This window comes from Prionailurus bengalensis, chromosome B2, assembly GCF_016509475.1.
Source record: "Prionailurus bengalensis isolate Pbe53 chromosome B2, Fcat_Pben_1.1_paternal_pri, whole genome shotgun sequence".
Lineage (NCBI taxonomy): Eukaryota > Metazoa > Chordata > Mammalia > Carnivora > Felidae > Prionailurus > Prionailurus bengalensis.
Window position 1 is genome coordinate 32,032,446 of NC_057349.1, and position 12,886 is coordinate 32,045,331.

Sequence of the window (12,886 nt, forward strand, 5' to 3'; positions counted from 1 at the left end):
CGTGCATTGTTTCAGTAAGTCCGCACCGAGTGCCTTCCACGGCCTGTCAGTGTTCTAGGCACTGAGGATTCAGTAGTGAACAAAAAAGACAAAATCCGTGTTCTCTTGGTCCTGTATCCTAATGAGGACAACAGCCAATAACCGTAATCCCCACATAACATGGAGAGCATGCTGGACAGTGATGATGGAGGTGAGGGGCCTAGGGAGTGCTGGGGCAGGGATCAGGGTCGTGTCCTGGAAAGGGGAACGTTGGACCCAGAGGTGAGCATGTGGACAGGCGGGCGCTGTCCTGGGAGAGCAGGCAGCAGGTGCAAAGGCCATGAGGAGGAAGTGGCTGATGTGGCTGGAGAGGGCAGAGGAGTGGAGAGTGGTGGGCCCTGGGGTCAGAGAAGTGGCAGGCCATCGTGTGGCCTCATGCGAGCTGTGAGGCGTGGCTTTTCCTGTGAGTGAGATGGGCCGCTGCAGGGTTTCAGGCAGAGGAAATCTGAGACTTAGACTTCTGAGGGGCGTCTCTGCTGCTGTGTGGGGAGCAGACAGAGGGCCAAGGGCAGATGCAGATGGGGGTGAGGAGCCTGGGGTGGGCCTCCAGCATCACATGGACAGCAGATACGGACCCTTCCCCTCCACCTCCACAGTCCTGACCGACCCTGCCCCAGCCTTAGTCCTGGGGCACGTCTAGGGGCTTGTCTGTGGTCCTGCAGGTGCTTTTCCCTGCAGCACAGGATAGAGCCCTCCAGGGACCCAGCAAGGGCTGCTCAGAGCCAGGCCCGTGCTGAGGCTGTCCCTCATCTCACCATCTGCCCCCAGAAATCCTTCTACAACCTGATGACAAGTGACAAGAAGTCAGAGCGCTTCTTCAAGGTGCTGCATGACCGCATGAAGCGGGCCCAGCAGGAGACCAAGTCCACGGTGGCCGTCAACATGAATGACCTGGGCAGCCAGCCGCGCGAGGACCGGGAGTCGGCAGACCCCACCACCAAAGGTCAGAGGTCACAGAAGTACAGGATGCTGTACTGGGTGCTGGGCCAGAGTCAGAGGCTTCAGGGTGAGGGGGGTCACGGGGCGAGATCTGCAGGCAGGGGCCTGGGGGTGGGAACGCAGGGTCTGGTTACTTCCAGCAGCCCCAGCCTTACCGGGCTTCGCCCTGCAGGCCGCGTGGCCTCCTTCTCGATGCCAGGCTCCCCATCCCGCTATTCGCTGGGCCCCAGCCTGCGCCGGGGGCACGAGGTGGGCGAGCGCGTGCAGAGCAACGAGATGGGCACGTCCGTGCTCATCATGCAGCCCATCCTGCGCTTTCTGCAGCTGCTGTGTGAGAACCACAACCGAGACCTGCAGGTGAGCGCCTGCCCCGCCCCTCCCCCAGCCAGCACGTGGGCCCCCGCCCTCCCCGTGGGTCACGCCCTGCGGCGCTCACCATCGTGGTCGTGGTCCGTGCAGGCCTCTGCCTCCCTGCGGGAGCGGTGCCATGTCCACCCTTCTGTGCTCTGCAGAACTTCCTGCGCTCCCAGAACAACAAGACCAACTACAACCTGGTGTGTGAGACACTGCAGTTCCTGGACATCATGTGCGGCAGCACCACCGGTGGCCTGGGGCTGCTGGGGCTTTACATCAATGAGGACAACGTGGGCCTTGTCATCCAGACCCTGGAGACCCTCACTGAGTACTGTCAGGGCCCCTGCCACGAGAACCAGGTAAGTCGCCATGAGAACCAGGAGCTGCCGAGGGGGAGTGTGGAGGTGTGGGTGGGTGGAGCAGGCTGGGCAGGGGAGACAGTGAGCCTCCGGAGCGCCACAGTTCTGAGGGGCCTGGGCCCCGTGTCTCCCACTGCCTCCTGCCAGACCTGCATCGTGACTCATGAGTCCAACGGCATAGACATCATCACGGCCCTGATTCTTAATGACATCAGTCCCTTGTGCAAATACCGTATGGATCTGGTGCTGCAGCTTAAGGTGGGGCCCGTGGCACTCCACGTGAGTGTGCATGGGATGCGTGTGCACAAATGCACGTGACGCGACCTGTGTTGAGTGTGCGTACTGGGGTGTGTTGGCATGTTTAATATGTACGTGTCAATATGCATACGTAAATGAATGTGTGAGCAAGAGTGTTGGACGTACACTCTAGGAGCAGACGTGTTCTGGGTTTATCTGAGGGTTTCCCACGTACGTGTCTGCTTTCTGGGGATTGCGTCTGCTTGCCATGGGGTGGCGGTGAAGACAGCTAGTGGGTGGGCTGGATTTGCAGGACACTTCTCAGCAAGTCCTGGGGGCCAGCGGGGATGGGAAGGTTACGGCGCATCTTGCAGGCCAGGAGAGGCTATTATGGAGTAGACGGTGGAAGAGGTTGTTGGGGGGCATCGTAGGGGCTCTCAGACTGTGGCCTGTCCCCCTCTCCCCACCTCTCCACAGGACAATGCCTCCAAGCTGCTCCTGGCTCTGATGGAGAGCCGACACGACAGTGAAAACGCTGAGCGAATCCTCATCAGCCTGCGGCCCCAGGAGCTGGTGAGGCTGGGGCCAGGGGTCAGGTGGGAAGACGTGCCTGGCTGGGGTGTAGGGGAACCGGGATCGGGGCATTCCCTACGCGCCAGGAAGGCGGCAAACAGGCCCTGCCCTGCCAGGTGGACGTCATCAAGAAAGCCTACCTGCAGGAGGAGGAGCGGGAAAACTCCGAGGTGAGCCCACGGGAAGTGGGCCACAACATCTACATCCTGGCGCTGCAGGTACCAGCCCTACCCCTGGCTCCGCCCCCGGCGGTCCTGCCCTCCCCCGCACCCCAGCGACCACGCCTCGTGACTGCGCCGCCCTCTCACTCAGCTCTCCAGGCACAACAAGCAGCTGCAGCACCTGCTCAAGCCAGTGAAGCGCATCCAAGAGGAGGAGGCCGAGGGCATCTCTTCTATGGTGGGGGCGCGGGGACAAGGCTGGGTGTGGGGCGGGGTTTAGGTCTAGGGGCGTGGCTTGGCGAGAGATTGGATGGGCTGGTATCTGGGGGCGAGGCTAGGAACTGAGGGAGGGGATGAGGGCACTGCGAGATCGGAGGGCCGGTTGGAATACGGGATGAGCCCGGGGGCAGGTCCAGGAACTCTGGGCGGAGCACGACTCGGGGGTGTGGCCTGAACCTGAGTAAAGGGCTGGAATGGGGAGGCGGGGCTCAGGGTGGGAGGAGCCGGGAGGGTGGGCGGTCCGGGGTGAAACCTACGGGTAGAGGTGGGATCCGGGTTGTGGGACGGGTCTGGAAGCCTGGAGCTGGAGCCGTGGGTGCTGAGGGTCCTATAGAATTGTTTCGACAGGCTCTCCCCCCCTTATCCCCTCTTTCTTCTGGGCTGCATCCTAGTTGGAGTAGGCTGGGTCTCGTCTGGCAGGGGGCGCACCTGGAGCAGGTAGGGCTCTGGTGTGAGGTCTAGCGGTGGAAAGTTGCGGGGCCTGACCTCGGCGGCCCCTCTACCCCCAGCTCAGCCTCAACAACAAGCAGCTGTCCCAGATGCTCAAGTCCTCCGCGCCCGCACAAGAGGAGGAGGAGGACCCCCTGGCCTACTACGAGAACCACACATCCCAGATAGAGGTGGGGCCCGAGGGCAGTAGGGGCGCTGTGAGTGAGGGCCTGTGAACTTGGCCCTTGAGGGCTGTGGCCTAGGTGTGACCACGTGCCTGTGTGCACCCAGATCGTGCGACAGGACCGCAGCATGGAGCAGATCGTGTTCCCGGTGCCTGGCATCTGCCAGTTCCTGACGGAGGAGACCAAGCACCGGCTCTTCACCACCACGGAGCAGGATGAGCAGGGCAGCAAAGTGAGCGACTTCTTCGACCAGTCCTCCTTCCTGCACAACGAAATGGAGTGGCAGCGCAAGCTCCGCAGTGAGGACCCCCGCGGGGCGGGAGGGCAAGGCCCCCTGGTGACCCCCTTACCTGCCAGGGGGGGCTGCCTCACCCCACCCCACCCCAGGAGGGCTCCAGTCACGTTTTCCCCCTGAAGCGGGGCCTGGAGCTTGAGCAGGTGCTGGGGGCCCCGGAGGGGGAGGCCATGTGGGATGAGGGGACAATGTTAACCAGAGACCCACCCACATCTCCCCCAGGCATGCCACTGATCTACTGGTTCTCCCGCCGAATGACCCTGTGGGGCAGTATTTCCTTCAACCTGGCAGTTTTTATCAACATCATCATTGCCTTCTTCTACCCCTACATGGAGGGCGCGTCCACAGGTGGGGACACAAGGCTGGCAGACTGTGGCCCTGGAGACCACCGTGCCTCCTCCCTGGGTTTGGGCAGAGCCTTGTGGCCAGCCAGGCTCTGAGGGGACCAGATGCAGAGTGGGGGAAAGGCACCCCTGCACTACTTTCTGGGCTTTGCACCCCATCATGGGGGGAGAGACAGATGGGGTCCAGTGCGATGATAGGGTCCTTGACCTCGAGACAGTACACGTCTGTCTCATACACACGGGCACACGCGCATGAGCCAGAGCTCAGCTATGGTAGCAGCAGCTGGATAGGGCCTCTCCTGCTTTAAGCCTAGACATGCAGGTGTGGTGGTGCAGGAGAGGCCCTAATACCAGGTGACCAAGAACTTAATAGGGAAGGTTTCCGGGAGGAGGTGGCTTCTCGGGGTCTGTTGGGGCTGTGGTGGGCTTCAGAGACCAGTGCTCACCCTGCACCCTGGCCCCCAGGCGTGCTGGGCTCCCCACTCATCTCACTGCTGTTCTGGATCCTCATCTGTTTCTCCATCGCGGCCCTGTTCACCAAGCGCTACAGCATCCGCCCCCTCATTGTGGCGCTCATCCTGCGCTCCATCTACTACCTGGGCATTGGGCCCACACTCAACATCCTGGGCGCCCTCAACGTGAGTGCCAGAGGGAGCCCTCACCCCAGACCACCCTTGGGGCTTGGACCACCCTTGGACCTCGGGCTGGCCTGCTGTCTTCCGGCAGCCACTGCTCTGCCCTAACCCCCTTGTGCCTGTATCAGGATCAAGCTTGTTAAAGCTCCACGGTTAGGGCCGTTCTGTGCCTCCACTGTCTCCCGGGACAGCCTGGGGCAACCAGCACTCAGAGATAGCCAGCCAGGAGTCACTTTGGGGCACCGGCTTCAGGGCTGCTGTGTAGACGGTGTTAGTCGGGCACTGCCCAGAGGCACTGTGTGTACTGTAGACATTAAAGATTTGTATATTATGACAGTTCCTGACAGCTGGAAATAAAGTACCCAGAGCAAGGTGGGGGGAGACCCCTTTTCCGAACTTACCAAGTTACCGTAGAGGCCAAGGTTGGTCTGCTTGGTCTGACTCTATCTGTATCTCACTTTCTTCCTGGAACCAGGGGCCCACAGGGCTCCTCCCCTGTTCTATCCAAGAATCCAGGTACATTTCTGGAGGCATTTTCATTAATGCTGAGCCTGCCAGGTTGAGCAGGACCAGCTCAGATCCACTCTGGGCAAGGGCTGGCCTCCGAGCTGGTCACTGGGGGGGGCAGGGCGGCAGGGAGTGGAGATTCAGGGTGGGCCGTGGGGCACTGATCCCCATGCCTTCTACTGCCCCCAGCTGACCAACAAGATTGTATTTGTGGTGAGCTTTGTGGGCAACCGCGGAACCTTCATCCGGGGCTATAAGGCCATGGTCATGGACATGGAGTTCCTCTACCATGTGGGCTACATCCTGACGAGTGTCCTGGGCCTCTTTGTCCACGAGCTCTTCTACAGCATCCTGGTGAGCCCTCTGGGGGCTGGGGCTGGCAGGGGTGGGGGGGGGTGGGGGGGGTCGGGGGCTTCCCTCAAGTTGCTAGTGGTTCCCCAGTGCCAGTCTCTCTGTCCGGTCCTCTTGCTGCTGGGCTGGGAGGGCTGGATTTGCAGAGTCCTCCTCTACCTGGCCCCAGCCCAGCCTTCAGGGCCCTGACGGCCACTCCCGGCCCCCATCTGGCTCATCTCCCCTGTCTGGTAGTGGTTTTAAGCTTGGACTCGAACCAGACTACCTGGGTTTGCATCCCAGCATGGCCCCTACAAGCTCTGTGATTTGGGGCAAGTTTCTTAACTGCCCCGTGCCTTCACTTCTGTATCTATAAAACGAGGATGATTAACAGCACCCACCTCCTAGAGTGATTGTGAGGCTGAAGTGAGCCAACGCACACAAATCACACAATTCTTCCCTCGGGTGTGGTGTTTGCCTGCCCATTCGGCCCTCACACCTTCTCCCGGGCCACTCCCTTCCCTTGGCCTTAGAACTCCAGGTGCCTCTGAGCAGCCTTCCCCGCCAGGCCCACTAGGCTGGTTCCACCTGCCCAAGCACAGACCCTCCTGGAGGAGCCTGTGGGAAACCACTGGGAGCCGGGCAGCCCTTGGATCCAGCGGCATCTGCAGCCCCTCAAGGCCCTGTCCCTGCCCTGCAGCTCTTTGACCTCATCTACCGGGAGGAGACGCTGTTCAACGTCATCAAGAGTGTGACTCGAAATGGCCGTTCCATCCTGCTGACCGCCCTGCTGGCCCTCATCCTGGTCTACCTCTTCTCCATCGTTGGCTTCCTCTTCCTCAAGGATGACTTCATCCTTGAGGTTGACCGGCTGCCCGGCAATCACTCTGGAGGTCTGGCGGCTCCTCTCCTGGGAGGGTGTGGGGGCTGGGAGGGGCTGCACAGATGACCCGTGTCAGGACCAGGCGCCCTGCCTCAGTTCCTCCTCTTGGGTCCTGGGGCGGGGGTGTCTAGTTCACAGCAATCTGCCTCCCTTTGCCCCGGGACACACCAAGGGGGTGGGAGAGCCTTGGTCTTCTGCTCCCTGAGGAGCCACCTGCTTGCAGACCTGGCATCCATCTGAAACTCAGTGTTTGCAGGGGCTGCCTGTGTGCCAGGCTCGGGGGTGTGGACCCCCCACCCCCTTCCTGTCCTTTGTGCATAGCAGGGGCATGAGGACCCTTCACGTGTAGCCTGACAGGGGGGAGCTCGCAGGATCAGGGAAGGCTTCATGGAGGATGTGGGGCGGGGGGCACAGCGAGGGGAATGATGGCCATTGGACTTCCTGGTGACCTCACCCACGTCCTCTCTAGCCAGCCCCCTGGGGATGCCACATGGAGCTGCCACATTTGTGGGCACGTGCAGTGGGGACAAGCTGGACTGTGTCTCAGGGGTCTCAGTGCCTGAGGTCCTGGAAGGTGAGGGCAGTGTGTCTTGGGCGCCTGGGGCAGGGGCGCAGAGGTGGGTGGCTTGGCCTGGGTGTGAACACATACTCCGCTTGTAGGGAACGAAGAGCTGGAGAGCACGGAGCGGGCCTGCGACACACTGCTCATGTGCATCGTCACTGTCATGAACCACGGGCTGCGCAATGGTGGTGGCGTGGGCGACATTCTCCGCAAGCCCTCCAAAGACGTGAGCATCCCCTGCCCCGCTCCCAAATCCACGTGGCCCGAGCCCTGGCCACGTCAGCCACTGCGAGGTCCTGCTCTCGGGTCACGGTCACGGCCTGGGGGAGCAGCTCGGCCCCCCTCCCTCTCCGATGTTGCAAGCCCCCACTTCGCATCCCCTCTCCCTGCTTGGCCACCGGGTCCAGTGCGCGGTTACATGGTTGTTGAGCTTCCCCACCCCCGTCTGCTCACGCCTCCCCACCGGCTCCCTGTAGTTGCTCTCAGGAAAGACCTTGGCAGCCAAGCTTTGCCCAGGCTGGGGAAGGCGTGAGTCAGACACCGGGCGGATCCCCGGCTGCGCTGGCTTCATCTGTGAGGCAGAGCCCCGGCCCACAGCAGGGGAGGGCAGGGTGGGGAAGCTGAGTCTGCTCTGTGAGGACGCCTCAGGATTTGACTCAGGCAGCCAGGCATTACCAGTACTCAGTCTGTCCTCGGCCACATGGGAAAGCTGCTTCCAAGGTCAGACAGTGTTTCTAGAATGTGTGAGGCCAGGCATCCTGAGGGTGGGGCAGAGGCGTCCAGAGCTGGCTCTGTCCCCAGCCCAAGGTTAGGGGCAGAGACAGGCCTCGACCTGCAGCCTCAGTTCCCCATGCCAAACTCTTATCACAGGGTGCCGGCCTCGCTGGTATCCTTTCTGAGTCCGCTGTCTCCTAAGCCACACTCAGGGCTTGTGATTGTACTTCTCACTGCCCACAGTGAGGCTGGGTCGGCTCTGCCTCCCTCAGGGCCCCGGGAGCCGGGGGCCTCAGTCCCCCTCTGCTGAGGGCCGAGCCTCCTCTGTCACAGCCCTGACCCCTGCCTGAGTCTGGCTTGTCTGGGCGACGGGGCCCAGCCTCCCTGCTTCCCCCCCTGCAGGAGTCCCTCTTCCCAGCCCGTGTGGTCTACGACCTCCTGTTCTTCTTCATTGTCATCATCATCGTGCTGAATCTCATCTTTGGGGTGATCATTGACACCTTTGCTGACCTGCGCAGCGAGAAGCAGAAGAAGGAGGAGATTCTTAAGACCACGTGCTTCATCTGCGGTGAGGCCCCCTTACACCTTCTCAGTTTCCAGAGGAAACCGAAGCCCCCCGGTCTCTGTCCAGGGCTTTTCCCACTCCCAGTGTGAAGTCCCCTCCCCACCCACTGCAGGCTAAGGAGCGGGTGGCACCTGCAGGACAAATCCCTTATCAACTGCTCCTGCTTGCCGGGCTCTTGGGATTCTGGCCACCGTGGTGCTGAGCTGCCCCGGTGGGAGGCTACAGCTGTGGCAGGGCGGGGTCACCACGGCTAAGTGGCTGGTGCTTTAAATAGAAGTGACCTAAATAGCCCAGGGTGGGCTGTCACATGCATTCACCAGTCCTTTTAGCCCGGGGAACAAATGCCCCCACTGCCCCAAGAGGCGGGTGTTTACTCTGCCAGGTGGCCCCACGGTGGCTCTTGGAGCCTGATGGTTTCGTCCTCACCCTCTGCATCGTCAGGTCTGGAGAGAGACAAGTTTGATAACAAGACGGTGTCCTTTGAGGAACACATCAAGTTCGAGCACAACATGTGGAACTACCTGTACTTTATCGTGCTGGTCCGTGTCAAAAACAAGACGGACTACACGGGGCCTGAGAGCTACGTGGCCCAGATGATCAAGGTGTGGACCCCGCCCGGGAGCAGCGGCCGCCAGGGGGGGGGGGGGGCAGACAGTCGCGAACCCTTGTGGGAGGGCCAGCTGAGGAGCAGCTGGGGGCAGCCGTCACCGGGGCCCCGCCAGCTGCCCGTGCTACCTACTGAGGGTCCTCGAGCTCTTCTGCATGGCCTCTGTTATCAGGGAAAAGCCCACAACAAACCTGTCAGCCCCAAAGGACGTGCGTGGTGTCCCCGGGCCCGTGGCTGCCCGATACCGAGGAGGTGGGGGAGCAGGCAGACCCTGTCCCGGGACTGCTGCTTGGGGGACCATTCTGAGGGAGCGTTTTCCAGCTCGGCAAGGGGAAGGGCAGCTTTCCGGAGTTTGGTTGGTCCAGGCCGAGAGGGAGCCTGGAAAAACTTTCAACTATCAGACTTCGGAGGAATCAAAGTTACTCCGTCCAATTTCTGTAGTGACTAAAAGGGAGTGAAGGCAGTGAACCAAAAAAACAAAAAGGTCTTGTAGCTTTTCGGGTAAAGGAAGCCCCATCAGTTCCATTCGATGTAGTGCATCTTCAGATTACTGCACATCAGATAAATTGCAGGCTAAAAGGAAAGACCTATGGGGTCTGGGGGAGTTCTATTTGTTTCTTGAGTGTATAATTGGAACTGATCTTGGAGTGCAGGTTTATCTGTTGGTCTGAGAACTCCCAGCTTGTGACGAGGAGCCAGAAAACTGGTGGCCCCCTCCCGCTCCTCCTCGGTCGTGGGAAACGTGGCCTTGCCTCTGAGACACGTGTCGGATGCCAGCCATCCCCGGTGGCGCCTCCCCTCCCTCAGTGTGCCATCTGTCCGACTCGCATCTTCCTGGGGCGTGGGGCGTGCATGGCGGGGTGGGGCGGAAGGAAGGCAGGCACTTCAGGGTCTGCTGCAGAGCCCTCCTCCACCTCGCAGGGTGTTCCGAGTGTAAACAGATGGTGCTGATACTGGCGAGACTTGAGGCCGGCTAAAGGAAGTTAGCCTGTCACAGCGTGGTGGCCTCAGCGCCCGCCGAGGGTTCACTGCCAGCTCATTCTGGCTCCGGGGAGGACCCCAGTCAGTTCAGATTTTCCCATGACACAGCCCTGGGGAGGAATGTGTCCAGGGTGTGATGGCGGGTTCCCCCTCCATGACTGCTCTTCTAAATGAGGCCTTCCTAGCCTGGGCCGGAGCTTGCTCATCCCACCGGTGATTTTTTTCAGAACAAGAACCTGGACTGGTTCCCCCGGATGAGGGCCATGTCCCTAGTGAGCAACGAGGGGGAAGGGGAGCAGAATGAGATCCGGATTCTTCAGGATAAGCTCAACTCCACCATGAAGCTGGTGTCCCACCTCACCGCCCAGCTCAACGAGCTCAAAGAGCAGGTGTGCACCCAGGCCTATCCTGGCCCCACCCTTGGGGTCCCACGCCGGGCAGCTCCAGACCAGACCATCCGTGGGAGGTCACAGCCCAGCCTGCCATGGGGGAGAGGGGGAGGGGACTGGGGCCTTCACGCTCCTTCCTTTCCTTTGTGGGTCTGGGGTGGAAGACAGGTTTCAAATACGCTCTCTCCCCCATGGGAAGTTAGACTGAGGTTGGCAGTTCCTGAGTCCACCGAAAGACATGGCCAAGTGGACCTCTGCTACAGGTGTGAGGGGTCCTCCCCCTCATTCACCCCTACTCCCAGCAGCTGCTCGGGGGCTCTCTGAGGGGCTCACCGCTGATAGGGGATGTCAGGGCACCCTTCCACTTCTCAAGATCCCCTCTTGCCCAGAGCACCCTCCTCTCCGTCCGGAGTGACTAAATGAGCTCAGGCGCCCCCTCTTTTAGGTGGGGTGTTTCCCAGCTGCACCAAATCAGGGGTTTGTGATGCACTAATTGAAGACAAGTGTTTGGGGCTGACATCCTCAAGGCACCCGGGGGGGGGGGGGGGGGGGGGCTGTGGCCTGCTGCCAGGGCTGAGCAGCAGCTGGGTCTGAGGGGCAGGGTGGGGGGGTGGTGAGGGGTGGGCACCAGTCCCTCCCCAGTGCCCATGGAGAGAGGGCTCTGGGCTGCCTGACCCGACCTGTGGGCACCCGTTTAATCCCAGATGACAGAGCAGCGGAAACGCAGGCAACGCCTGGGCTTTGTGGACGTCCAGAACTGCATGAGCCGCTGAGAGCCACCGGAGGCCCCAGCAGGGGATGGTCATTGCAGAGAGTGGTGACCGGGAACATTGCCCCTTCCTGCGGGTCAGGGGGCCCGGCCAGCCCGCCAGCCTCTCAAGGCCAGGTGCCCACTCGGCTTCCAGCTCCCATTCTGCCAGACACCCCCAAGCCGTGCCAGGCTCTGGCCAGCATGGAGTGGGGAGCCACAGAGCTGACAGTCCTGCCTAGAGCTCTTAGAAACGACTCAGAAACTTACGGGGACTCAGCTTACCTTAATGCCTTAGAGGAGAGAAGTCCTCTGGAAGGACAATTGCTTTGTTCCTTAAAGCAGTAACTGACATTCTCTTGTGTTCCTCCATGGGATTAGGAGTGGGGTCGCGTCTTTATTCTAAGCACTACATTTTGGTCTCTGCCTGCTCCTGAGGGAGGTGCAGTAATGCTGTTGTTGCTAGTGATTTTAGGGCTTTTTATTTAACTTATTCACGGGTGCCGTGTTCAGCCCAGGCCACGGCTCCACGGCTCCCTCTGGGCCGCAGATCTGCTGTAGACCGCGTGTAGACCTCATCATCCAGGCCACCCCTCCAGCTCGGCCCCAGGTGGACTGGTGACCCGAGGAAAAGAGCCTTGCTCCTGGGGCCTGCCTCTTCTAGGCCTCCTGAGAAGAGTTGCTGGCCCAGAGGGCGGGGCTGGGGCATGTTGGAGCAGCTGGGTTTCGACTGTTTTATCTCCTTTTGGTGTAACGTTTTACAAACCCTCTGGCCTGAGAACTAATATGTTAACTGCCTTAAATAAATTAATAGAACGCTAGTCCATGAGAAAGGGATGCTGTTTCCTACACTCCCCCAGCCCCCGGTGGGGGCTCCTGTGCCCACTGGCCCGGCCTCACCTCGGGCTCTCGGTAGATGCCCTGAGCGACATCCTGTCTCGCAGTGATTCCTGGACAGAACTGTATCGCAGTAGAACTGGTCTGTATTTTATTGTATGTATTTCAAAACATACTGAGGAGTCCAAGGACAAAGGAGGTTTAGAGCTCACTTTCACTTCCTGGTGAGGGGTGCCTGTCAGCCCCTGCCCTACCTTCTCTCAGCTCTGTTGTTGACAGAAGAAATGCTCAAGTGGGGACCACGAGCATTTACAACTAAGGTTCCATGGGATGAGGTGACCGTGTGTGTGTGTGTCCCTGGCCAGGTCCTGTGGCCTCCCACAGAACCTGCCTAGGGCGCTAAAGCCGCCTGCAGTCCGCAGCCCCACTTGGCCGAAGACCGTCTGTGTCTCTACTCTGTCCCTCAAACCAACTTGGAACATGTGTTTTCTGCAAGGTCAGGGGCAGAGGACCGGATCCGTCCTTCTGAGTCAGTGGGAATGACGGCCAAGCAGCCTCTTCTCATCTCTCGGCCACACCACCTCCTGCTTTCTGTTTGCAACAGGATGCCTTCTTCAATGTTTACCGCTATTTTTGGCTATCCCCCAGGAACTCCAACAAAAGGGAGCCTGAGAATCCTGCCAGGAGCCAGCAGATCCCCCCTGGCAGGTGGGGCTCCTGGGGCTGCACAGGAAGCACCTTGCCCAGAGGCCCCGTCACCTTCCCTTCTCAGGCCCAGACGGAGACCCGCATTTCCTCTCCTCTGGAGACTTCCCTACCCTGACCGGCGGGTGGGGGTGGACGCTCCATGGCATCCCTTCTCAGGCAGAAGCTTTCTTTAGAGCAGCAATGGCTTTCTTTCTGTGAAGGCTGGGTGAGATTCCTGAACCGTGAG

General features: G+C 60.5%; 1 protein-coding gene across 3 annotated transcripts in view; it reads left to right on the forward strand.

Annotated features, from left to right (window-relative positions):
• ITPR3 (inositol 1,4,5-trisphosphate receptor type 3) overlaps window positions 1–11,936 on the forward strand; it is a 68,027-nt gene extending 56,091 nt beyond the window's left edge. For 2 of the 3 annotated variants that reach the window (XM_043591184.1, XM_043591182.1), the window contains exons 40-58: window positions 808–982; window positions 1,151–1,335; window positions 1,491–1,691; window positions 1,839–1,949; window positions 2,406–2,501; window positions 2,618–2,719; window positions 2,814–2,900; window positions 3,451–3,561; window positions 3,662–3,854; window positions 4,073–4,198; window positions 4,660–4,832; window positions 5,526–5,690; window positions 6,367–6,559; window positions 7,019–7,123; window positions 7,210–7,337; window positions 8,228–8,393; window positions 8,832–8,992; window positions 10,206–10,367; window positions 11,072–11,936. In XM_043591184.1, coding sequence (XP_043447119.1) covers window positions 808–982; window positions 1,151–1,335; window positions 1,491–1,691; window positions 1,839–1,949; window positions 2,406–2,501; window positions 2,618–2,719; window positions 2,814–2,900; window positions 3,451–3,561; window positions 3,662–3,854; window positions 4,073–4,198; window positions 4,660–4,832; window positions 5,526–5,690; window positions 6,367–6,559; window positions 7,019–7,123; window positions 7,210–7,337; window positions 8,228–8,393; window positions 8,832–8,992; window positions 10,206–10,367; window positions 11,072–11,140 — 2,709 coding nt within the window. In that variant the 3' untranslated portion in view covers window positions 11,141–11,936. The other variant, XM_043591185.1, reaches the window with a different exon arrangement.
• The last annotated feature ends 950 nt before the right edge of the window (window positions 11,937–12,886 follow it).